General features: G+C 37.9%; 2 protein-coding genes across 6 annotated transcripts in view; one reads left to right on the forward strand and one right to left on the reverse strand.

Moving 5' to 3' along the window:
* Positions 1-1,027: 1,027 nt before the first annotated feature.
* Positions 1,028-10,791, reverse strand: LOC120553392. Its single transcript, XM_039791741.1, has 8 exons — positions 10,771-10,791; positions 8,282-8,310; positions 7,596-7,663; positions 5,626-5,934; positions 4,231-4,509; positions 2,739-2,864; positions 2,562-2,604; positions 1,028-2,332 (listed from the first exon to the last, which is right to left on the reverse strand). The coding sequence occupies exons 1-8, from the start codon at positions 10,771-10,773 to the stop codon at positions 2,284-2,286; spliced, it is 906 nt and encodes a 301-aa protein (XP_039647675.1). The 5' UTR covers positions 10,774-10,791; the 3' UTR covers positions 1,028-2,283.
* Positions 10,792-17,740: 6,949 nt separating this feature from the next.
* The window catches only part of LOC120545048 (cytoplasmic dynein 2 heavy chain 1), a 113,584-nt gene continuing 107,497 nt past the window's right edge, over positions 17,741-23,827 (forward strand). For 4 of the 5 annotated variants that reach the window (XM_039779005.1, XM_039779045.1, XM_039779026.1 and 1 more), the window contains exons 1-12: positions 17,741-17,859; positions 18,655-18,872; positions 19,099-19,272; positions 19,507-19,645; positions 20,115-20,233; positions 20,609-20,753; positions 21,053-21,198; positions 21,432-21,518; positions 22,232-22,366; positions 22,778-22,891; positions 22,972-23,083; positions 23,442-23,566. In XM_039779005.1, coding sequence (XP_039634939.1) covers positions 18,690-18,872; positions 19,099-19,272; positions 19,507-19,645; positions 20,115-20,233; positions 20,609-20,753; positions 21,053-21,198; positions 21,432-21,518; positions 22,232-22,366; positions 22,778-22,891; positions 22,972-23,083; positions 23,442-23,566 — 1,479 coding nt within the window. In that variant the 5' untranslated portion in view covers positions 17,741-17,859; positions 18,655-18,689. Of the gene's footprint in view, positions 17,860-18,654; positions 18,873-19,098; positions 19,273-19,506; positions 19,646-20,114; positions 20,234-20,608; positions 20,754-21,052; positions 21,199-21,431; positions 21,519-22,231; positions 22,367-22,777; positions 22,892-22,971; positions 23,084-23,441; positions 23,567-23,827 lie in introns of those variants that run through there. The other variant, XM_039779015.1, reaches the window with a different exon arrangement.

The following is a 23,827-nucleotide window of genomic DNA, read 5'->3' on the forward strand; positions in this document are numbered from 1 at the left end:
GAGAGGAAGGAGTGAGTTTGTTCAATGAGGGAATATAAGAATAAAGGAGGGAAAGAAAAAGATGCGGAGGACAGATGTGGGGAGAAGGGAAAAAGAGTAGGAGAAGGAAGGCAGGGACCTTGGGGGTTGCATTCCTGAAGTGCAACCAGCCTGGTGCTGCTCTGCTGCCCAATGTAAACACAGGACAGAGAGGTGGACTGACAGCCTGTCACAGTGACTCATGAGACAGAGATAAAGCAAGCAGGGAAGAGAAATGGAGGTGTGTTATGAAAGAATAAAAAGTGCAAAGAAGGAGCAAGAGAGATGTGGTGGAAATAGTTTGAGACAGAGATGTATATACAGAAAGACAGATTACTGTGATGTGTATATCTATAATGTTAACAATATCCTATGTTAAGCAGATAATCCTCTTGTGTCCTCTTTCATAGACTCAATATGAGCATATCCTTTGATGTCATCTCACATCTAGTCTACAATCATCTCCTTTTTCCTGCACTTATTCTCTTCTCCTTCAGTAAAGCAGGGTAACTCATCCTTCCCCTGGCAGGTGACCACATATTGAGGTCAAAGGGACATCATGTATCCCTGTTAAAAAGGATTGTGCTCACAATGCTCTGAATATACATCATTATGCCGAATGCATAAACATGGTTTCATTACCAAACCCAGTGGAAAGGAAATCACTTTTGCAGGCTAGCTCACAAATGTGATCAGTCTCAGGGATGTGGTACTAATATTTAGATGTTGTTGTATACACAACACCAATCAGCCATGACAGCAGATTTGTCTGGACTCTGGTGCTAGTACGACATCTAGTGGCAATAAAACTGCATTGCAACTGAAAAAAATGAGTTGTGGTAAAGCTCTATTTCTACCCGTTTGTGTGACTAAAAGCTCAAGTCAAGTCTTAAAACTGTGTAAATTGTGTAAATACTATATAGCCAACCCACTGCAACAGTTAAATACCATGTTCTGACCATATAGTTAGGTAAGTGAACAATTTGTGTAATTCTTCCCACAACACAAGTATAATTACAAGTTTAATCCATTGTACATTTAGTACCAAAGAACAAAAATAAGATATAGGACAGGATTGCGAAGTTATGTAAAATGCCATATAAACATGAAAAAGTAAGCAAACAGCCATCATTCTTACAGATGTAGGAAACGGAAGCAGCCCTTTGAAATGTTTGGTAATTCATTCATTCATAGGAAGGAGGAATAACAGCCTAAATTACCCAAAAAGTGTAAACAGGGTAAACAACACACAATTTAATATTAAGAAAGAAAAACATGAAATAAAAATAAATAGCAAAATAACAATATTTTACATGAGAACAGTCACCTGAGAAAAAAATGTCAGAATTGCTAAGAAGACCAAAATATTAGTTTTAAGGGTAACGGTAATTTAATTAGCAAAAACAAAAACCCTTTCCCTTTGTATTTAATATTGCACCTTACCTCATAAAATACTGGAATCTATTGCAGAAAAAAACATATATTCTGCATTCACACATATTTTCCTTGCCAATGATCATTTCTGATAGACAAAACGAATTGGAGAATAAAACCCTAGACAAAATTAGGGAACCACAGTACATTTCAAACACTTTCAAAACAAAATGAATTGTAGGCCTATACTGGCATGACATGAGTAACATTGACTGTTCTATTATGTGCATTAAATAAAAAAATAAAACAATTCCACAAAGCCAAACACTAACACAACATAATATTGTAGACTGTGCTATACTTACGAAAAGGCACAAGGGGAATTTTAAAGTGCAACAACAACAACAGTCCAAAAGTGAAACTTGCAGCATGTCTAACAGATTCAGCTTCTGCCCGTAGAGGTCAGTGTAACAACAAACAAACACCGCTTTTGTTGTTTTTCCTCCACACAGAGACTGTTTTCCAGTATACAACAACAATCTCACCACAGCCATTGGAAAAGTCTTTATCTATTTTATTGTTGTTGTTTTTCTTTTTTAGAAGTAAGCTACTCTCAGTTGAATGATGCACTGCACATCAACCGTAAAGTGATAGTCATAAGGAATACTTCCTCAAACACTTAAAAGTCAGTGAAATGTCGACAGCATTCCCCAGTGATTCTGATTCACAGACTAGTGCCAATGAGTCACCGACCACTCTGGCGGTTCCTGGCTTGTATATAGCTAGTCAGTCACAAATGTAATGTACACTTGAATGACATATAGTTTTAGTTCTAGATTCTAGAACCAAGAAGAAGAAGAAGTCCTTTATGCATCTTCACCAATTCAGCACTCAAGAGGCCTCTTTCCCTTCATTGCTTTCATTGTGGACTGTTGCCTCCCTGGGGAAATTGAAAAATAGAAAGAAAGGGGAAAGGGATGGATAAGACAGTTATTACAATATTTCAATATAATTTACCGAAGTTACAACGAAAATTTTAGGCAACTGGGAACTGGGAATTCATGAACTACAGCAATTCTTTATTGCAGTTGTGCCTCATGGAATATATATGTATATATATATATATATACATACAAATATTTATATGGTAATTATAAATATCCACTTACTCCTCACATCCATTTACTCGCCTAAAATCTACTGCTGCCGCTCCTGGAAACCAACATAGAAACTGCTGTGAGTTATGCCCATTACTGAGTCATTCATACTTCTTTGTATTTTTACAAAAAGATATGCAAATGTATGTAAAACCACTACATTGTGACAAACCTAATATCTGTCCTTACCTCTCTGTCCCTTCTTGCATCTCCACCACAGCAGCAATACCAGCATAGTGATAGTGATACCCACCACTGCACAGATGGCTTCAATCACAGGACTGTGAGGAACAGGTGGTGGACCAATGGGTATACCTTCAGATGAGAACAATGTTTATCAGTCTCAAAAGCATATGAAGTGGAACAGTTGAGTTTATACCATAACCAACATGTTGTATTTTTTCTTATTGTCAAAAATCCCATTAAAAGACCAAAACTGATAATGTGTGAGTCCTTCTCTCCACATTTTCACTCACTCATGTCAAGCTCACTGAATAGTTAATTTTGTGACATTTTTTAGGCCTTTATTATGACAGGACAGGTTAGACATGAAAGGGGAGAGAGAAGGAATGATGTGCAGTAAAAGGCCGCAGGTCAGAGTCGAACCTGGCCTCTGTATATGGGCGTGCACTCTACTAGGTGAGCTACCCAGGCGCCCTGCTGAATAGTTTTTGAACAATAATGGAGCTCTATGGTGCAGAAGAATTGCCACATTCCTCACATTCCCAACTGCCACTTTGCCCAGCGTCTCATATCATAATGATGCACTAGCTCTGCATTTACACAATAAGTCAATATGGCACCTTACCGCAGGGTTGGAGGTGTGTTTATTTGTTCTTTTTAACTTAACTGCCGTGAAACAATCTGTGTAGTATATAGTTATATGTTGTACAGAATAAATAGAATGTTTGTATTTGATTAGTCTAAAGCACAAAAATTATGAGAAATGAGAAAGCCAAATATGTGTGATCCAGCATGTGGGCTAAAGTGTGAACAAGCTAAACCTCTTTAGCATTTCGCTAGCAAAATTTTAGTGATATGGCTCTAGGGATAGCAATGTCGGTTGGTTGGTCCATCACTTTGGCCAAGATGGGAAAATCTCAACATCAACTAAACAGATCGACAGTAACTTTTGTACAGACATTCATGGTTGTCAGAGGATAAACTTTAAAAACTTCAATTTTTCATCATAAGGTCAAATCTGAGTTGGTCCAATAGTAGCTATTTGTCAAATACCTGCACAACTAAAGATAGGCTATTCCCATCAGCCTCAGCAGTACTTTGTGTTTATTGATAGTTAGTAAATGTTAGCATGCTACCATGCTAAATTAAGATGGTGAACATAGTAAACACTAGACGTGCTAAACATCATAATGTGCTCAAATCACAGCTGTGCCTAATTATATTCTCACAGACCTGTTGGCTTGTCTTGTTTAAGCTTTAAAATCTCTTCACAGAAACTTTGAACTCTTCTGTGAAAGTCAAATATTAACAGGATGTAAAAGAGATGCAAAAAATTCCCTTACATATTCCTTAAACAATAGCCATCAAAGGGGATTTATGCCAAGGGGTTTCCGTTGCCTTTCATACTTCTCAAAACTTGCCCATTGGGTTGAAAGCATAAAACATATTTTGGTGGAGAAACCATTGGGACTGGGCTTTTTTTAGTTTTATTACTCACAGACTGAGAACACGTCTGAGCTGACGTTGCCCACAGAGCAGCTGATTGACGTATTTCCATTGGAGCAGTTGAAGTATGCAGTGCTTGAGCTGTTGACCATCATGGTTTTTGGATCGTTCATTTCACTGCTGTTCAAAACCGTCCAAATCTGACTCCCTGGTACGTTCCACGTCACCTTGTTGACTGGGTACCCATCATGTGAAGCACATGTCACTAGGCAACTAAAGCGATGGTTTTCATCACTGCAGTGCACTGTGGGAGCAGGTTTACTGTAGTTGGCTAGGAGAGACAGACAGAGAAAAAAGAGCACTGTCAGAAAGCAGTATGTTGCATTTCCAGCATGTCAAGGGTTCTAAAAATGGCCATGTTTAGTTCAACAGACCATTCATCTTTTTAATGATAGAAGGCGTTTTCATAGAGCCTCCCTACGTCCAAGATCACAGACAGATCACCTTTACTGAGAGAGTGATGGATTAGCAAAGTTTTTTTGAGAATTATACTGAAGGGATTTTAAGTCTATTCATAGGGTGGCCATGACAGATAACCTGTTGAGAGTTTAGTTAAAGGACATGCTTGGATGGACTCCAGACTGCTCCGACCCTGAATTAATGGGCTTGGGAATACATGTTAAAAATTGGTCTGTGAATGAGATTTCCTTTACCTCAAACAGCACATTGCGCTTTAATAAGTATATTTGACAGTAAAATCAAGGTTTAATACCTGCTTGGCAAAGTATTTCCTGTAGACCTGGCTGGCAAGGAGTAGGCTGTGCATATGAGCACAGCCTACTCCTGTGTTCAAATCAGGCTCTAGGGCTCCAGGGCATTGACTTTGTCAATGGGAATTGTCATTCCAATCGTTAAAATCTCTATGGTAGAATAGCTGAAACATCTGCGATTGCGCAGGTATTTGATAAGTGGTAACCCAGATAAAGATTTTGTCTCATTAATTAATTTGACTTGCACTACTTTCAGGAGGAAAAACTATTCTTCACCTATGATGTTAGAAATAATATGACTGCCTAATTCAGAATACTCTCTGTATATGGTAAATGGACTGCATTTATATTGCACTTTTCTAGTCTTAACAACTACTCAAAGCGCTTTACACACTACAGGCACCATTCACCCAAATCACACACACATTCATACACTGGTGGCCGAGGTTGCCACCACCTGCTCATCAGAGAAACATTCACCCACATTCACCCACATTCACACACCGATGGCGCAGCAATTCAGGGGGTTCCAAGGACACTTTGACACGTAGACTGCTACCATATGAGCCACAGCCGCATATACAGTATTTTTCTGGTTAGAAACAAACACTCTGAACAACCTTAAACTCAAACAATCAAATACATTTTTAAATGTCAACACACTCATACGTACATACCTGTAAGATTGAGATGTATGATTTGTTTGTGAGTTGCACTACTGCCAATGTACTGGAAATGGCACTGATATTCACCATGATGTGAGACGTTCAAATTGTACATGTGCATAGTTGTCTTGTCGTGATCCATTATGGTGTTCTTCCATGCCAGCTCTGCTATCTCTAATGCAGTTTTTGATTCATAGTAGCCATTCACAAATATCTCACCCCTCTGAAAGTACAAAAATCTTAATTTTTGTTTCGCAGTGGGGCAGGAAAAGGTCACATTTCCACCAACCTCCCCTCTGAGCTGAATTGAAGTAGCACTTTCTGCTGAAAAAAAAAGTAAGTGAGAGTAACGGGTTAGAGCATGCTGAGAAATGAAATTGTCTTCAGGAATATTATCTTAAATTATAGGCAAATTGTGTTTCACAAAACATCTAGGTAGCATTTTTGTAATGTACATTATATAAATAATGCACCATGAATGTTTAGTTGCCTAATTGTGGATTTAAAATAAATCTAAAGGTATGTAAATGAAGTATAATATGAGAAACAAAAATAAAATAAGTAGAGAACAAAAGTTGTTTGCAGTATTACTTAGGTGAGTCAAACCATTGGTTTGTTATGCTTTATGTAATTTAGTAAAACCATTAACAAAATGGTTTGACATCTTTATAATTTGACTTGAAAATTATTTAATTTATTTAACCTTTATTTTACAAGGAATACTCCTATTGAGATTTAGAATCTCTTTTACAAGGGAGTTCTGGCCAAGACAGCAGCATAAAAAGTTTCACATAAAAGAACAAACAACAGACTTAAAACAAAACAACAAATTGCATCAAACATTGGATTAGAATAGAATAGAATAGAACTTTATTGCCATTGTCATTTGTACAACGAAATTTTCATAGTACTGATCCGGCAGGGCGTCATTCTTAAGATATAACCAAAAGTAGTAAAAAAAAGAATAAAATGATACATAGTATCTAAAAGCAGCACGAACAGGCATTCATACCTACATACATACACAGCAGCACGAGCAGGCACACATACATACACACAGTCACACTTATTAGCAGTGGTCAGTAACAGGAAATGTACATTAAGTGGTCAAAAGCCCTTATATACTTAAACCTAAGCAATATACGTTGAGTAAACAGTTCTTAGTTTAGGCTGTGGGTGGGTGTGAAGGTCAGGGGTTTTTTTTTTAAGCTTTTTGAAAGCTCCTCTCTTATGACGTAGTAGACAAATCTCAGTTCCTCTTTAGCCTATTTGCCCTTTTGTTTTTTGCGTAAAATACACAACTAGTAGTGTCCCTTCATGTTTTACATAATCTAAAGGTCACTATATCGAAAATGATGTTACAGTGAGCTTAAGATTTTACTTTTCATTTTCACATTGTGTGTCTTTGGCCACCCAATTAATGTTTCAGTGTTTAAAGCTATAGTGAGCAACTATTTTATAATGATGAACGTCCGTTACAGTCAAGCCATGGCCAAATGAGTTGATACAAAGCTAATTAAGACTATCAGCTCCACAAAACTCTCTCTGTATTTCTCAGTATAGCTATGCTTACAAAGTGGTGTAGCCTGCTCGAGTGATGCGTTTTACGTCACCGCTGAGAAAGGACAACAGCAGCGTCCAGCTTTGGAGATGAAGCTGGACATAAAAAGATAATTACCTCTAATGAAGAGTGCATCATGTCTTTTTAATCCTCCATGTCCTCCTTGATTTGACGGGTTAAACGCTACTTGCAACTGTGTGTAGGAGGGGTGAGGATGGTGCGCAATCACCGAAGGCTTGCATCATGTTGACGCGCCGACAGTGTTGTTGTCATTACTTAGAATTGCTCACGGGGGGTGACAGAAACTACGCACTACAGCTTTAAATGTTGTGATATCACTAGTACTTATTCCTTAGATAAACAACTGGCTTCACTGTAAAACCAAGATGAAGGTGTGTTGTTGATGCACTGATATGCTCACCTGTGACAAGAATGTGCCACGTCAAAGTCCCAACCAGAGCCAGCAGCTGGAGGGAAAGCCTTGGGTTTCTTGAATGACATGAGGAAATAATTGTTTACACGGTTACCCAGGTAACGCATTACTGTGACACAAAGATGCATACCGGTACATACAATTCAATAGATAGCAATACGTCATCCTTAAATTCCCCTGGCCCTGCGCCCAGAGAGTTCAGCAGTGTGAAGTCATAAGAGTTACGGATAAAAAAAACATATTACAGGAAATACATCTCTGGAGCTTCAGTTGATGACCCTTGACACAGGCAGCAATACTTCCACTGAGTGATGCAGGGTCACAAACCCTGTTGAATGGATATTTTTGGTTGTTTCCTGACAATTCTTTGTGGCTGGCTTACAGTAAGACTTGAATGAAGAGGCCGTTTAAATGAGAAAGTGTTCCGTGACTCGACTTGGAACAAATAATCACTAATTTTCTACTTCATCACTGTTCCGTGGAAATCATCAGGTGCCCCACCCACATAAAAATGTAAAAGTGCTGATGAGTTCAGGTCATGTTGTTTACTGATAATGACATCATTCTCTAATGCTGTGAACATGGTAGATGTAGTATGCAGACAATCTTAAAATAGACTCCAAATGAGTCAATGTCTACTGCTGCAGGTAATAGAAAATGGCAGGAGTACTTACAGAAAATATTGGCGGTTGCAATGTGATGCCTGTTGAAAAGACAAACAAGTTAATCACTGTGATAGGATAGAATCCAGAATCATATTAGGCCATTGGGGCATTTTCTCTAAATTTTTCATAAATCTAAATTTCTTTTTTTTAAAGATTATTTTTTGGGGGTTTTCCCTTTATTTTTGAAAGTGGATAGACATAAAAGGGGAGAGAGAGATGGGGGATGACATGCAGCAAAGGGCAGCAGGTCAGATTCAAACCCTGCACCGCTGCAGGACTCATAGCCAACATGGGGCGAACGCTCTCACTGGGTGAGCTAGAGGTCACCCTGAAATTTGTTTTTGACTGTTAAAGTTAGTTGTAGTTGCCACCTGGGTGGCTGCAATAGAAAACACGCCCTACCAGTTCCTTTTCAAACCACTCCTGATTTGTTTTAAATTGACATACTTTAAAAATGGTCTTGTTTGTGAAATCTGGGTTCATACAAACAAAATCCCATCTTATCTGAAATTTATGACTGGCCCTCAGTCTTGCGTAGGAAAATGGTTTCAGTCATCCTGAAAGGAAACATCCAAACAGTGTTTTCAACAGACACCAAGCTAAAGGAAAGTCACTGTGATCATTATCAAAGTCTTCCTCTACCTGATCCAGACATGTGCCTTTCCACTTCAGACAGTGCCTTCTAGTATTCTACTATACTGTTTGTGGTATTATAGAAACCAAGTGCTGAAAGTATCAGTTAAAACTAGCATTTAGCTAGACCGAGAATCTCAGGAAATTCCCAGACAGAAAACAGTATCTGCATTGTTATAGTTGGAGGCTGTAGTGTAGCAGGATAAGGAAAGTACATTCACAGGCTATTTTCACTCTTTTGAGAAAAGCTCCTTGTACTTAAACTTTGCTCTTAAAACACAAATTCACAGAATATCAAGTGCTTTGCAACAAAAAAATAACCTTCCATACAGGGAAAACACCACTGCCATGCTTCGTAATGATCAGCAGTGTCAACAGAAACTACATCTAAGGGAATTCCCAAGGGCCATCATTACCTAATTAAGTACTGTACTGTACATGTGGTTTAGTTACAGGAAAAGCGATATGATAAAAGTCATATGAATAACCATGGAATTCTTGATTTACTGGGAGGCTAAAATAAACAACAGGCACCATGTCTTCTTCAGTGTTAATTGACCGGAATATAGACATTTTGATAGAAAGTTCATTTTCCCTCATTTCTGTGACTCTGTGTCTGTTTGTTACACCAGCACCAATGCTATAGCAATTTCCCGATCTAATATAACAGCTCTTTGCATTAAGTACTACCTTTGTGAGAGCTTATGTAGAATTTCTTTGACAACCACAGAGAGGTGTTGATGGAACTCTATGGCAATTTTGAGGCTATACTTTGAGGTTTTTATGTATTGTGCAATACAATGTATAAAAGTTAGTAAACTTAAGAGAGCAATGGTAGAGAGCATTGATTGAGCATTATGATTGACTGTGTGTTATGTGCGTTTGCGCTCTTCTATCACTTCTAGCTTCTAGCAACAGTTAAAGTCATAGACGTTTACACAGTGAGTCTTTATTAGTCAGGGGATTCCCACATGATGTAATATGATTTACAAATCATGACTTGCTGGATTGTTAAGGGGCAATAAAACACATGCCTGCCTTAAGATAAGCTACGAAACCACAAACCAGTTCCACAGATTCAATGATTATCATCTCACATTGAGTTTCCTTCTTTGTAATGTGGGAGCTATATGATACTTCATGTAGGTAAAATAGAGAGGACTGTAAAGAATTTTTTGTTGGGTGAAACCGATTAAATTGATGCGAGAGACTTGTGGCAGTAGAGGTGTGTATTTGTTTAGCTGCTCCTGTTACACCCTTTCAAGATAGACAATACACAGGCTAACTTTCTATTTTCTTTCTGTTTTGGATGACAACAACTGGATGACTGTTTCATAATCAATTCCTATTCCGGGAATACATGTATCCTCAACTCTAGTCACTTGGCCACAATGTCCTTTTACTAAACCAGTCATAGATGAAATCAGCAAATACATGTATTTACACAGGCAGTAGGGATTTACACTCTCAACACACTTGATATAATTTGCTCTCTCTCTTAGTCGCACACATTGTTATACACACAAAGCTGAGTAAATGTCCAGGTTTATTTTTAATCAGCAGCACATATTTGCTCATATCATTCCTCCTCTAAGATAGATCAATCTTGCAGAGGCTATACAGATTTTCTGATATGCATGCAGGTTTTAGTTAGTTAGTACTTATGGCTAAAATGTACTAGATTTTTGTGTTACTACTTCAGCTGCAACCTACGATCTAGCAAAACATGTGTAAAGCACTTAAGTAACAAGCGCTTCCAGTGAAGATTTTGAAGCTACAAAAAAATAATAGCCTTATTCACAACAACAAAATAAATTGTTCTCAAAAGAAACAAGAAAAAGGAAGAGGACAAAACAAGCTCTTACCATAGTGCTGTGTGTCTGTGTGAGTACTGAAGTGAGTGGAGAAGATAGTCTACACGTACTTCCTCTAAAACTAGAAGGGTGGAGCTGAATGAGTCATTTGATCGTTTAAAAAAACTCCTTTTTATTGACCATTCAGCAGTCTATGCTAAACAACCTGATGTCAACCTGAACATTTAACACATTCCTGTCTTAGTTGAACTACACTTGTTGCATCTTTGATACAGTTTAATAGGCATTTTTCACAGCCGGCATCTTGACTTTGTAGTCATGGTAGGAAAAGCACAGGTATGATTAATAATATTAACAATGGCTTCATTCTATTCAATTGCCCCAGTAAGCCATGACAGTGTTATGGTGAGCCAACATGCACGATATCAGAACCCTGAAGCTGAAGCAGCTAAATGGAATTTAGCCTTCATTAATTTTGTTATTTACACCTGTGCTTTTCCTACTGTAAAAAAAAAAGGCATGTTGTAACAAATGTAATATTTTATGTAACTAATGTTTGTTTTGGTGAGATTCAACTTAAATATATAACTTACTGTTGAGCAGCTTAAAGAGGGCATCCACAGAATTCTGTGAGGGTTGTGTGTGCACGTGGGTGTATTACGTTTATGGTGACGTCAGAAGATATCAGGAAGCTCGATGAACTTCCCTATCTGCTTACCAATTCAGTGTCACCTGACCATGTGGTATGAATTCTTTGGAAAAAAATCACTATCATTTAACATGGCAGACAATAGCAGTGTTGTAGCCATAATATTCTGCTGCTATGTTGTTGTTTTTTACATGATGTGTTTCAAATGAAGTCACAGTTGACAGAACTAAGTACATAACTAACAACGAATGCTCTGAAAGGGAAAAGAGAACTAAATATCATAGTTAACCTTAGTTTAATGACACGGTCAGCCACTATTACACAATCTTTGGACATGAGACTAGGTATGTCATAAAATAACGTTCTGTTGTGAAAGCATAGAGTCTTAGGCAAGGCAATAGTAAACATGCCATCTAGTGTGTTTCAGGGTAATAAATCAAAAAATATTTATTCTTTTTGAGCTATAAATGTAACCACTTTAGCCACTAAGAGCAACTTTGAATGGTGGAATACAGCAGTAAGATGCATAATATAAGATTGTAAGAAAATGTGAGATTGCATTATGTGCAGTTTATTTATCCATCACAGCTAATATACTCTTTCACTTAAAAAAAACAACAAACCTTTATTTATCCAGGTAAGTCGATTGAGAACAAATTTTCATTTGCAACAATGACTTGTCAAATTCCCACAGTTACACATTCTTTACACATACACTTTGTAGTGATTGGTGTAAGAAGGGTGCTACAAAGTGTGCTTAAATGTCACACAATATACGCCGCCTCTAATCAGATTTTCACAAAACGACATTGCTCCATTCTGGCACCAAAGTGGGCACTACGGACATTTATACATAGTACATATTTATACATATTTACCTACATTTGAGGGTGAAGCATCTTCCAAATGATGGTTTATCTATGACGATTAGTTGTGTGTGTGTGTGTGTGTGTGTGTGTGTGTGTGTATGTGTGAGCGAGTGTATAATTACTGTGAACTGTGGCTTTTGGGTTGAAGTGGCCTGTCTTTGACATTTTGTTTCTCAAATACAGGTGTTCTGCTATTTTCAAGTTGGTTTGCTCGTAACTGCTCTGCAGCTAACCACACAGTGTTTCACATACAAGTTTTGTTTTTCTGTCACATTCGGTAAAACGTCTCTTCACTTCTGTTTTTCAATAACATTGTTTTAGCACACGTCTAACGACAAATATTAAATACTGTAACTATCCAGTTTCATAACCTACTGCTGTTAAAAATAGTTTCATAAGAAAATATAAAGCACTGCATGGTGCTGCAAAGTCTGCAGTTGGTAACTGTCAATTAGCTATCTGTGTGTCTCTCCAAAGCTCTAAATTTGATGTGCTTCAGAAATAGTAAGTGTTATTATGATTGACCTCTTTTTATCAAGCAGACTTGTAGTAAAGGTCGGTCAGTCTGGGAAAGTTATTCCCACTCTAGGACCTAGGAGAGCATGTTGCTGCTTTAATAAATTTGAGTGTGAATTGCACACACGATTGGATTGATAGTTCAAGGGGCAATAGCAAGCAGTGTTATTGTTAATCCTGCTTGTCAACAATAAAGATAAAGGCCATCATACTGATTTCCTGAAGCAGTTAGGTGTGTGACAACAGAGTTTCCCGTCTATCTATATAAGGTCAGTGACAGAAATGAAACTATCAAGGGATTCCAAGTTGTTTTTCTGTCACATTCGGTAAAACATCTTTTCACTTCTCTTTGTTTTAGCACTTTGTCTGATGACAAATATTAAATTAAGGACTGCAATTATCCATTTTCATTACCTACTTAATTCATGTTTATTGTCATTCAAAAAAGCTAACTAAACTGACCTGAATATAAGAAGTGGAGAGTGTCTCTTTGATTTTAATATTTAATTGAATATCTACTTTGACATTTGAGGAATAAAGATTTACATAATAAAGTGTTTCTTACCCACATGCATGTTAATGTCACCCAGTGTTAGCGCAGCTCTAGTCTTTTCATAGCTCCTTGTAGTTCTCCTTTGATGCTTTTATTGATCTTATGATACTTTTTCCAACGAAGTCAAGGAAAAGTGTTTGGAAAACCAAACCATAGGTTTCGTTATTATGCATTTGTAGCCACATTTCAGAGTAGGTCTATCCTGGGTGGAAAGCAGGGGAATGTGAATGAGATCAACAGTGATTGCCCACTTTTGGAACGGCTCTGGTTCATGAAGGGATTTTTCCCCATTCAAATCTCACTTGATGTTTCAGAAAAATGCTTATATAGAGAGTTGTAAGCCTGCAACCAAGCCATCCAGTACGAGATGAATCCTGACCATAAAACATTTGATTTGGCGCAAAATTTGAAAATGGCAATTAAGGCAAAGGTACAAGACTGTGTACATAAACTATCGTAGACTTCAATCATAGATGTACTATATGTAGACTTCAATGGTAGCTGCTCGCTAGCTATTTTGTGGGTTCGGTAAACATTTCATTGGTAACAGCGATCCAATCAGAGACGTCGCTGTTACGCTTAGGGTTGTGGGTAGTGGGAAATCCTGATTACCAGGAAACTGTGCCAAACCTGGATTTAGCCACAACATTTAGGGAAAATACAGTAAACAAGGAATATGGGGGGATTTTCCATGTGTATCCCTGACAAATTTGACAAAAGTACCCAGAAAGTAAAGCCTCCTCCTCACTTGCCCTTGACTCACCCCTCTAATTTCCATTTTGTCTTTCAAACAAATCAGTTCTCATTATTATGGGGGATTTTAAAACTCAATCTCATATTAAATACTAGCAGCTTTCTTCAGTAACTTTCTGTCTGAAAAGTCCCACCCCCTAAACTGAAGCAAATACCCAATATTTGTTGAAAACAAATAAAAAGCACTGCATGGTGCTGCAAAATCTGCAGTTGGTAACTGTCTATTAGCTATCTGTGTGTCTCTCGAAAGCTCTAAATTTGATGTGTTCCAAAAATAGTAAGTATACATACATACAGTATAGTATGATTTACCTCTTTTTACCAAGCAGACTGTAAAGGTTTGTCAGTCTGGGAAAGTTATTCCCACTCTAGGACCTAGGAGAGTATGTTGCTGCTTTGGTACATCTGAGGAGTGTGGATTGCACACACAATTGCATTGTCCAATAGCAAGCAGTGTTATTGTTAATCCTGCTGGTCAACAATAAAGATAAAGGCCATCACACTGATTTCCTGTAGCTTTAATTACATGCAGCTAGGTGTGGGGACGCTGTGTGACAACAGAGTTTCCCTTCTATCTATATAAGGTCAGTGACAGAAATGAAACTATCAAGGGAATCCTTATGAAGTTGGTGTGAGTGTTAAAGGTCCTTCTTTATTATCTGACATTAAAGCCCTGTCTTGAAGGGGGGCCCTATGTTAAATTTTATAAAGTTTGTAGACCATTATTTCAATTCATTATTTGTTCCCATATGGTGCATATTCCTGAAATACATTGTGTTAAAAATAAAGTATCACACAGCAAACATGAGGCTAGGTTATAAATCAATTATAGAAATACTATACACAATGCACTGTGGTAGGTTAACCCGTCCCTGATTACAGAGACATTTTGACATGCCATCATGGGCAAAACACAGGTATATGTGAATATACTAATAAATAAAATCACTGACTCCCTGTACACTGGTTTACTAGACACATGAATAATGTGCAACTGTGACAAGTCAAAATGCCTGCTTTGAAAAAGGCCTATTGAAGTTATAGACAACATGAATATACAATTTATAAACATTCAGAAATAGCCTACAAGTATCTTAAATCAAAAACAGAGAATTGTCTATTATTGTTGAATTAAAAATCCCTGACATGACACAATCTCTTTTTAGAAGCCACGTACTACAGAAAAGGAAACAGGTGTCTTGCTCTTTCTCAGATTTAAAAGTGACTTAGTTTGGTAATGCTGTTCGCATGTGAGCCAAAAGATTTGTTACATTCATTCGCAATACATACCGGTGCCATTCAATTACTGTGATACCATGAGCAACTGCCACGACCTTAATGTATTGTGGTTGAGTTAGACTGTGGTTGAGTTAGATAATGACGAAGACATCAGGAAGCTTGATGAACTTCCCTGTCTGCTTACCAGCTCAGTCTCACCTGACCATGTGGTATGAATTCTTTGGAAGAGATCACAACAGTGGTATAGTCTATGTGATATGCAGGTATACAGGAAAGGTCAAGGATTTCTGTAAACCCACTTACAAAAGTGTGAGGATACGCAACGATTGTTTTGTGTAAGAACTGTAACAGAATCTGTGTTGTGAGTCGCCCAGAAACAACAGCACAGTAGCTTGGCGGTCATTCTCTGCAAATCTTTTTTTTTATGATCAATTTTTTATTTAGTTTTTTTCATTTTAAAGAACAATAGAACAGACAAACACACTTGAACCGAAAAACCACCCTCTCCCACCCCCCACCCTCCGCGGTCTCGAGGAAAAGAAAGCAAAAACAAACAAACCTAGTCGCTCTCCTCTACTTCCTGTGATGCTGAGGTCATTAGGACTGACACCTGCGCTGCTGCACCTTTCCATAGGTCTATAGTCGATGATTTGGCTTTGTTAATCCTTGCTGTAGAGAGCTCAAGCATAACTATGTCCAGACAATATGCCAAAACCACTGTTTTATACAAAGCGAGTGGCGGGGGGGAGCAAGCGCTGAGCTAACATTTTCTTGGTCGCGGTTGAGCCGGCTAACCAAACTGGCGGCTAAAAGTCTCCCAAGCAGATGTAATTTAGAGTCGTCATTAAGTAACAAAACAATCGGGTCAGTAGGAATTCGACATCCTATCACATCAGATATTATTTATGTTATTTTATATATTTATATATATATATATATATATATATATATATATATATATATATATATATATATATATATATATTTATTATGTACCTGTTCACACTCCCAGACCATGTGCAGGAAAGTTCCAGTTTGTTCAGGTTCACAGAACGTGCAATAGGGAGTAGAAATTCCTTTAGAGACGTATCTCTTCTGAGGTGTCCAATATGTCCTTTCATTCTCTGCAAATTTGAAATTAACTTGTTTGAATAACTAAAGGAGATATGAAACGAAAGCAACTTTAAATTACACTCTTTCTCTGATTCTGATTCACTGTAGCAGACGTTAAAGTTACAGAAACTACACATAATGAGCCAGATGAGGCTGATGCTATTCACACTAATGTTACAAAAAGCATATGGGGTTGTCGCTCTGGGATGCGAGTATGAAGCTGAGAGGGAAAAATCCCAGTATACTGCACCCCTGGATCACAATCATTTAACATGGCAGCAGTAGTGATGCATCCATAATATTCTCCTCCTGTGTTTGTTTTCTTGAATGACGTGTTTCGGAATATGTCACAATTGACGGAACTCAGTAACTCACAAAGTGAGAGGGAAGAGGAAACTAAAGGTAATTTATCATAGTTAAATGACATGGTCAGCCACTGTTACGCAATCTTTGGACATGAGACTGGGTATGTATGACAATAATGTTCTATTGTAAAAGCAGAGTCAAGGCAATAGTATATATGCAATCTAGTCTGTTTCAGGGTAATACATCAATAAATATTCATCCTTTTGGAGCTGTAAATGTAACCACTTGGGCCACTAAGAGCAACTTTAAATGGTGGACTACTGCAGTAAGATGCATAATTTAAGATCGTAAGAAAATGTGAGATTTCATTATGTCAATCAATTAAGCAATTTATTTACTTATGTGAAATCATATAAAATACAATTTCAGTAAAAATTGCAATTTGTTCATCCATCACAGCCAATATCTCTAATCTGTCATCTTCCACTTTGTATTGATTGGTCTAAGAAGATGCTACAAGTGTGCTTAAATGCCTGTATGTCAGACGCCACCTCTCGTCAGATTTGCTCCATTCTGGCACCAAAGTGGGCATTACTGACATTTACCTAATACATATTACCTACTTTCTCAGATACAGGTGGTGTCCTTTTGTCTCAAAATTCTAGTTTTCAGACCATTATTTCAGTTAATTCTTTTTTTTCTTACATAGTGCATATTCCTGAATTAAATTTGTGTTGAATGCTTAAATTAATTGTTGTTTTGTCTTTGTTAAAATGACAAGTTAAATGCATGGTCAAATTTCACTGGCCAAAAAAGTAGTAAAACCAATGTATCTTGAATACATTGAGCTTCTCAGAAAGACCTATGTGAGAAAACCTTATGGAGATAAACCACGGCTAAAAACCAAACGAACCATACATGCTGCCTGGCTGGGCTGTGCACCTACTCTAAGTAAATGGCGTAAGTTAATTGAGTAGGGTTGTAGTTCTGCTGTGTCACGTGGTACAATGGATCGTAGTTGCTACGGTACCCACGCAAGCATAATCTTGGAGACACACACAGGCACGAGTAACAGATTGCTACAGCTTCCCTCTATGAATTGCGTTACCGAAAGCTCCGAGTAGACTATTTGGGACAAAACGGTATGAAACCAAGGTTTCTTTTAGTGTGCTAGCGTGCTAAGGTCAAGCCAGCTAACTAAAATGTTTAACTTTTAACACAGAGACGAGCTAATGTTAGCTAGCTAACGTTAGCTATAGCTTAGTTATAATGCTGCACCATAACTTTGTAGACATTGTTTTAGTCCTTCCTATGTAAATGGAAGAAGCTGATCAAGCATGCTGGTTTTATAAACTAACGTTGTTTCAGCGCTAGCACATTTAAGATAGTAAAGTTATAACGTTAATGAGCTAACAGTTACGTTAGCACTGCCCTACGCATCACTTCAGAGACGGGTTAGCTTAAACGTCAATGTAAGTTACCCAGCCATCTTTAGGGCAAAGTAACCATGGATGTATGAAAATAACTAGCAAACGTTAGTTATAGTTGCATAGACAGTGAACCGGGAAACTGGAACTGGTCATGTGATTGACGGAAGCTAAGCTGGTCTAATACGGGTATTTGTTTCTAGCTCGGCAGAATGCAAATTAACTTGAATAGCGTATTAGGAAAGCGTAACCAACGCTAGGTTTAACTGAAAAGCCTGATATGGCCGCAGTTTTATTCTTGATGCAGAAGTAATTAGCATGGTTCTAAGATGGTTTCACTTACTAAAATGAGGAAGAGTTGACAATGAAAATTCCCAAGTCTAAAGAATCTGTAAAAATAACCTTGAGACTTAAAAAAAGATATGTAGTAACTGTTTTACACAATAGCGACCATATTAAGCCATATTCCTCTCTGTGGTTCTTTACAGTGTTGTTTTCTGTTTACTATAGCTTTCTCAGCATCAGTACATCACTGCAGCTGAAAGATGCCCCACGGATTAGATGATGCTCGCAAAAAGTTTATCCTGACCACAACTGGAAACTTCTATGGAATAAAGCCTTCTTCGTCCCTGGTTGACAGTCCAGAGCTCAATAACTTCTTGGATGATGGAAATGAATTTGTCCTGTCCGTCAGCAGACATGACAATGACCTTCACTTGTCAAATAAGGTAACACAAATGTTTAAAGCATCATTACAATGTTAAATTGTACTAGTGTGGAGCAACATATCCATGTGAAAGAATTTCCCTTGATTATAAATAGCATTTCCTTAACAGTTTTTCACTGTATTTGTGCAGATCATGTAACGTTAATCATGCATCATACTTAACAACAACAATTGACTTGACAATAAAACTCTTTTTTTCTTATTAAACATGAATCTTCCTTTGTCAGATTGATGCATCGGGGGACAGCAGAGAGAAGGTGTTGGTGTTCTTCAAGCTGCATCCCACAGTGATCACAGAAGACAACCTTCACCAGAGCCTGCTTGTGTCGTCCATGCTGGAGTCTCCCATCAACACCCTCTACCAGGCCATAAGACAAGTCTTTGCACCTGTACTGCTGAAGGTGAGCCTGTCTCTCTGTATTAAATACATGCTTTTTGAAAGACGTAGGCTTTGATAGTAACATCAACCACAAATTAGAGATAATTGAAAACAAATTATTGTAAATAAATACTACATCACCATTACACATACATCATTTCAAGAGTTTGTGGGTGCCCAAACAAGGCAGGAGAAGAGAACAAGACTATTTAGTCTAAAACTTGAGAAAGTGTCTGTTTCTTTCACTTTTATCCAGGATGAGCACTGGCGTTCAGCATTTGACCCTAAGCTGGCAGGCCTGCTAAGTGAGCTGGAGCTTGGCCTAGGATCAGTGGTCCGCCAGTCTGGAGCACAATCCTCTGCCAAGAGGGGCCGCAAGGAAGAAGATGTCCTCGGTATGCATACATATATTTTTGCAGAAATAAATACACGTCAGGCCCGTAGTGTTTACAGAATGATCATAGGTAAAAGATATACATATTAAAATATATATAAAATATTTTTCAAATATTTGGATTTTGAAGGGACATACAATATTCATGCGATTTGGTAAAATGTCTTGCTAGTATGTATAAAAGGATAGTTAATCCCAAACGCTGGGAGCTGTGGTGACATGCTCTCTCAGCTAAACTGTAATGGACAGGTGCACCTGAATTTATTACTGACTTGTAACCTTTTGGTTTAAGACTATATACAGTACTGTTTTTGACTAATTTGTGTGTAATCTCAGTACGCCTATCACAAAATGTTAATTAGCATTGCATTTGTTCACTTCATAAAGTGAAAACTCATAACTGAATCTGATAAAAACAAGGATACATTATAATTTTCAAACAATGTACTTGTTTTTTCCACTCTATGCAGGTATCCTGATTCCCAGTGATGAGTTCCAGTACTGGGAGGATCTCTCTGAGTCTGCAGAGAAAAACAGTGTGCGAGAAAGGGCTACGTATTTCACTGAGCAATTTAAACTCATAAAAAAGGTATGCATGCAAACATGTATGTATCAAGACTGGCAACATGAAAAATCTAAGATATTATGTTTACTACATTTGGTTTTTGTATGTGTACAGGGTGTTTGCTAAGTGAATTACAATTATTGAGATGAAGATCAAACTATAATATGTAACTGTACTAAGCAATAATTCTACAGAGAATATGGTAAAAGAAAGCCATTACATCTTTGTACATTTAGTTGTTTTAAGTTTAAAAACCTAGAAATTGTGAGTTTCAACCATAACATTATTTTACAAACTGCTTTGAACAGTGTTAAATAATTGTTCTAGAAGTTGATATTTCAAATTCCAGTGGGGAATTTAACTGGGAATCAACGATGTGTGTCTTTGTGATTTCCCCAGGAGTATGGTGGTCTTGATAGCTTGTCTATGCCTGATGTTGGGGATCTCGTGGAACAGAGCAAAGACACTCTGGATGATGTTTGGAGGCAGACTGATTTTGAGCCTTATCCAGAAACACGCATGGTCCGACTCATGGATGTTATCGGTGGGACTCTCTCACACATTCACAAACAAAAACCAGGAAATGAAAAAAAATATTTGCTGATGTTGTTTTTAAGATACAGTGTGCGTCAAGAGTTCTGATAATTTTGCTACTGTGGTTGTTTAAAAAAAATGCTAATTTTTCGAGAACTGAAACCAACTTTTTTTTCTGAGGAAATCTTGGGTATACAGTACATTACCTAGTGTATATACCGAACATTGTTTGTATGTTGGTGCATCACTGTGTTTTGGGTGCTTTTGTATGTGGCAATTTTGTCGTCTTTTCTTTTGTTTGTGTACAAGGTGGAACCCTTGGAAGATATGTGCAGAGAAAGCTAAGCGGTCTTAACATTTTTGAGGAGCCTTTTGTATCACTGAGGGAGAACCTGAGAATGGGTGTTGCCATCTGTGAACAGTGGGTGGTAGCCTGTGAGCATCTGACTGGACAGGTATGGAATAGATGAAAAAGGGGGGAAAAGTGTATACAGAATGGTCTCAAGAATCAATACCTTTACCATTTCTCTCACAATAAAACACCTTATTTCAATTCAACTGGAAATAATGCATTTAAACATAAAATGTGACTGGAAATATGTCACCATCTTATAAAATAAAAGCTAGAAAGAGATCATCTGTTTGATTGTGGTAAACACTGAACACATTTAATGGCCTTTATTCTCAGGTGTGGAAGAGACATGCTCCACACCCCTGGAAGGGAAACAAGCACTGCCCACAAACCCTTCATTGCCTTGCAAGAAGATTGGATGAGGTAAAATATGTTTCTAATCCAGGGTCAAGGAAACACTTTCTGTAGAAAAGACATTCAATAGTGCATATTTCTCTTTTTCACATGACATTGTGCTACACTGGTTGCATCACATTCCATGTTTAAAATATATCTGCAATCTTTGTTTGTCTTCGCTTTGTTTCTACTTGTATGTTCAAGAGCAGACGTCACATTTAAATGGAATTTCCACTTCATGTTTATTTTGAAATCAGAACAAGGAAGGAAAAGTGAATTGTAAATGGATTAATACAAAGACTTGTTAAAGTGATACGCCACCGTTTGTTGAAATAGGGCTTATCACGGTCTCCCCTAGCTGTAGATAGGTGGGCCAATGCATTTTTTGTGCATGCATTGTTTTAGTCCGGTGCAACACCGGCAGCGCCGCCGCTAGTTAGCTTAGCGTAGTGAATGGAATCCTATGTTGCCGGTTAGCATGTTGTGAGTAAAAGTGAGCCAACAAAAGACAAAAAAACAACCTAATTACTTGCACTGACACAAAAAATGCATTGGCCCACCTATCTATAGCTAGGGTAGACCGTGATAAGGTGTATTTCAACAAACGATGGCGTATTCCCTTAAGCACCTTATTAATTCAGAAAGTAACTTACTCACATTGGACATTCATGAAATAACCAAAGACATCAATAAAACAGTTGATATAGATAACATGTGAAAACATTATTTATGTCTACCAGGTGGTGACTCTACGAACAGTTCATGAGAAACTGCTACATCTGCTACCAGGAGGGAAGCAGCAGGCATTGACTTCAGATCGTGTGTTTGAGCCTTTTTCTGGACTCAACCCTCTGCATTACAACCCCTACACTGAGGTTAGTTGTCAGAAATGGTGAGTGTGCATGTGTATGTGCATGTGAGACTTCTGAATTACCTTGTTTGAGCCTTCCTCATGCCTGCACTGTAGGTTTCTCATTGCATAGCTTGATATCAATTTCAACAGATTACTATCCCACCTAAGGGGATTACCAGTCATGCTCACACCCACCAGCTACAGCCAACTTGTGAATGTTTGGCTGATGGCCGCAGTAAATCTTCCACCCACCTCATCCTGAAATGACTATGATCCCGTGTATAAGCATCTGTCTTGCAGCTCCAAACATTGAAAAAGCAATAATGGTTATTTGAACATTTGAAGTTTCATTTTCTACACAATCTATTTAGGCAAAGATTGAAAAATTCCCCCTTAAACTTACAGTATGACTTTTTGTTGTATGTTCTTTTAGCCTCTTTGGAGAGCAGCGGTGGCTCAGTTTGAGCGCCTAATGGCTCCGTCAGAGCAGGAAGTGGCTGGCAGACTAAAGAGCTACATCGCTGATGTACAGGACAATCCACAACAGGTAGTGAAACACAAAATATTGTGTGTGGGTGTGCGTTGATGGGAAAACTTACCACATGTACCTGTGGATTTGTTAACTAGCTGTTGCAGGTGTTTCAAAAGCACAAGGAGTTGATCAGACGTCCGACCATCAGCAAAGAGCTGCAGTCAGAGAGAGAGACCCTACTGGCCAGACTACTGGACTACAATAAGGGTACACAGTTCTACCTCAAAGCATTTATGTCTAAAGGCATTTATGCCGAATTTTGTCTGAGGGGGGCCCAGTGTCACACTTTTAAAAATGCTAGGTCCAGACTATAAAATAACATTTTACTCTCCTAGATTGTTTCAGAAATGCTTTAGTTTAAATGGGTCAGTTAGATGTCTTTCCCTAAAACATCAATATATCATTTAGCTGAAGCCCTACCTGCTAACTCATAGTAAGTGACTTGGGGAAAAAGTGTTAGCTTAATGCTAAATGTAAAAATGATCTGTATGATATAGGGAGAGTCAGTGTTGACACATTGTTGTTTCCCATCTTTGACCCCTCTCGACTTTATTGATTTTCTAAGGCCTGAAGACTGACTTTGAGAGTCGATGCCATGGAGGCCCTGGAGACAAGTCTGGGCCACTTATTGGCAGGAACCTTCCTGAGGTTGTCAACAAAATTGTCTGGGTCCGACAGATCATACACAAGGTAACTGTGTGTGTGTCTGTGTGTGTGTATATATATGTGTGTGTGTGTGTACACGCATCCTCAATGTGACTGACCACTAAATAGCACGGACCTTCTGGTCTATTGATTTCCATGTATAAGAGAATGAGCTTTCATCATATTGTTAGACAGATGGTGATCATATTAAATGACAATAATAAATGATAATACAACAACAGGTTTCATTTTGATGTTACAAATACATATAATTCCTATGATGATGAAAATAATAGTGTGTACTGA

Source organism: Perca fluviatilis, chromosome 2 (genome assembly GCF_010015445.1).
Source record: "Perca fluviatilis chromosome 2, GENO_Pfluv_1.0, whole genome shotgun sequence".
Classification (NCBI taxonomy): Eukaryota; Metazoa; Chordata; class Actinopteri; order Perciformes; family Percidae; genus Perca; species Perca fluviatilis.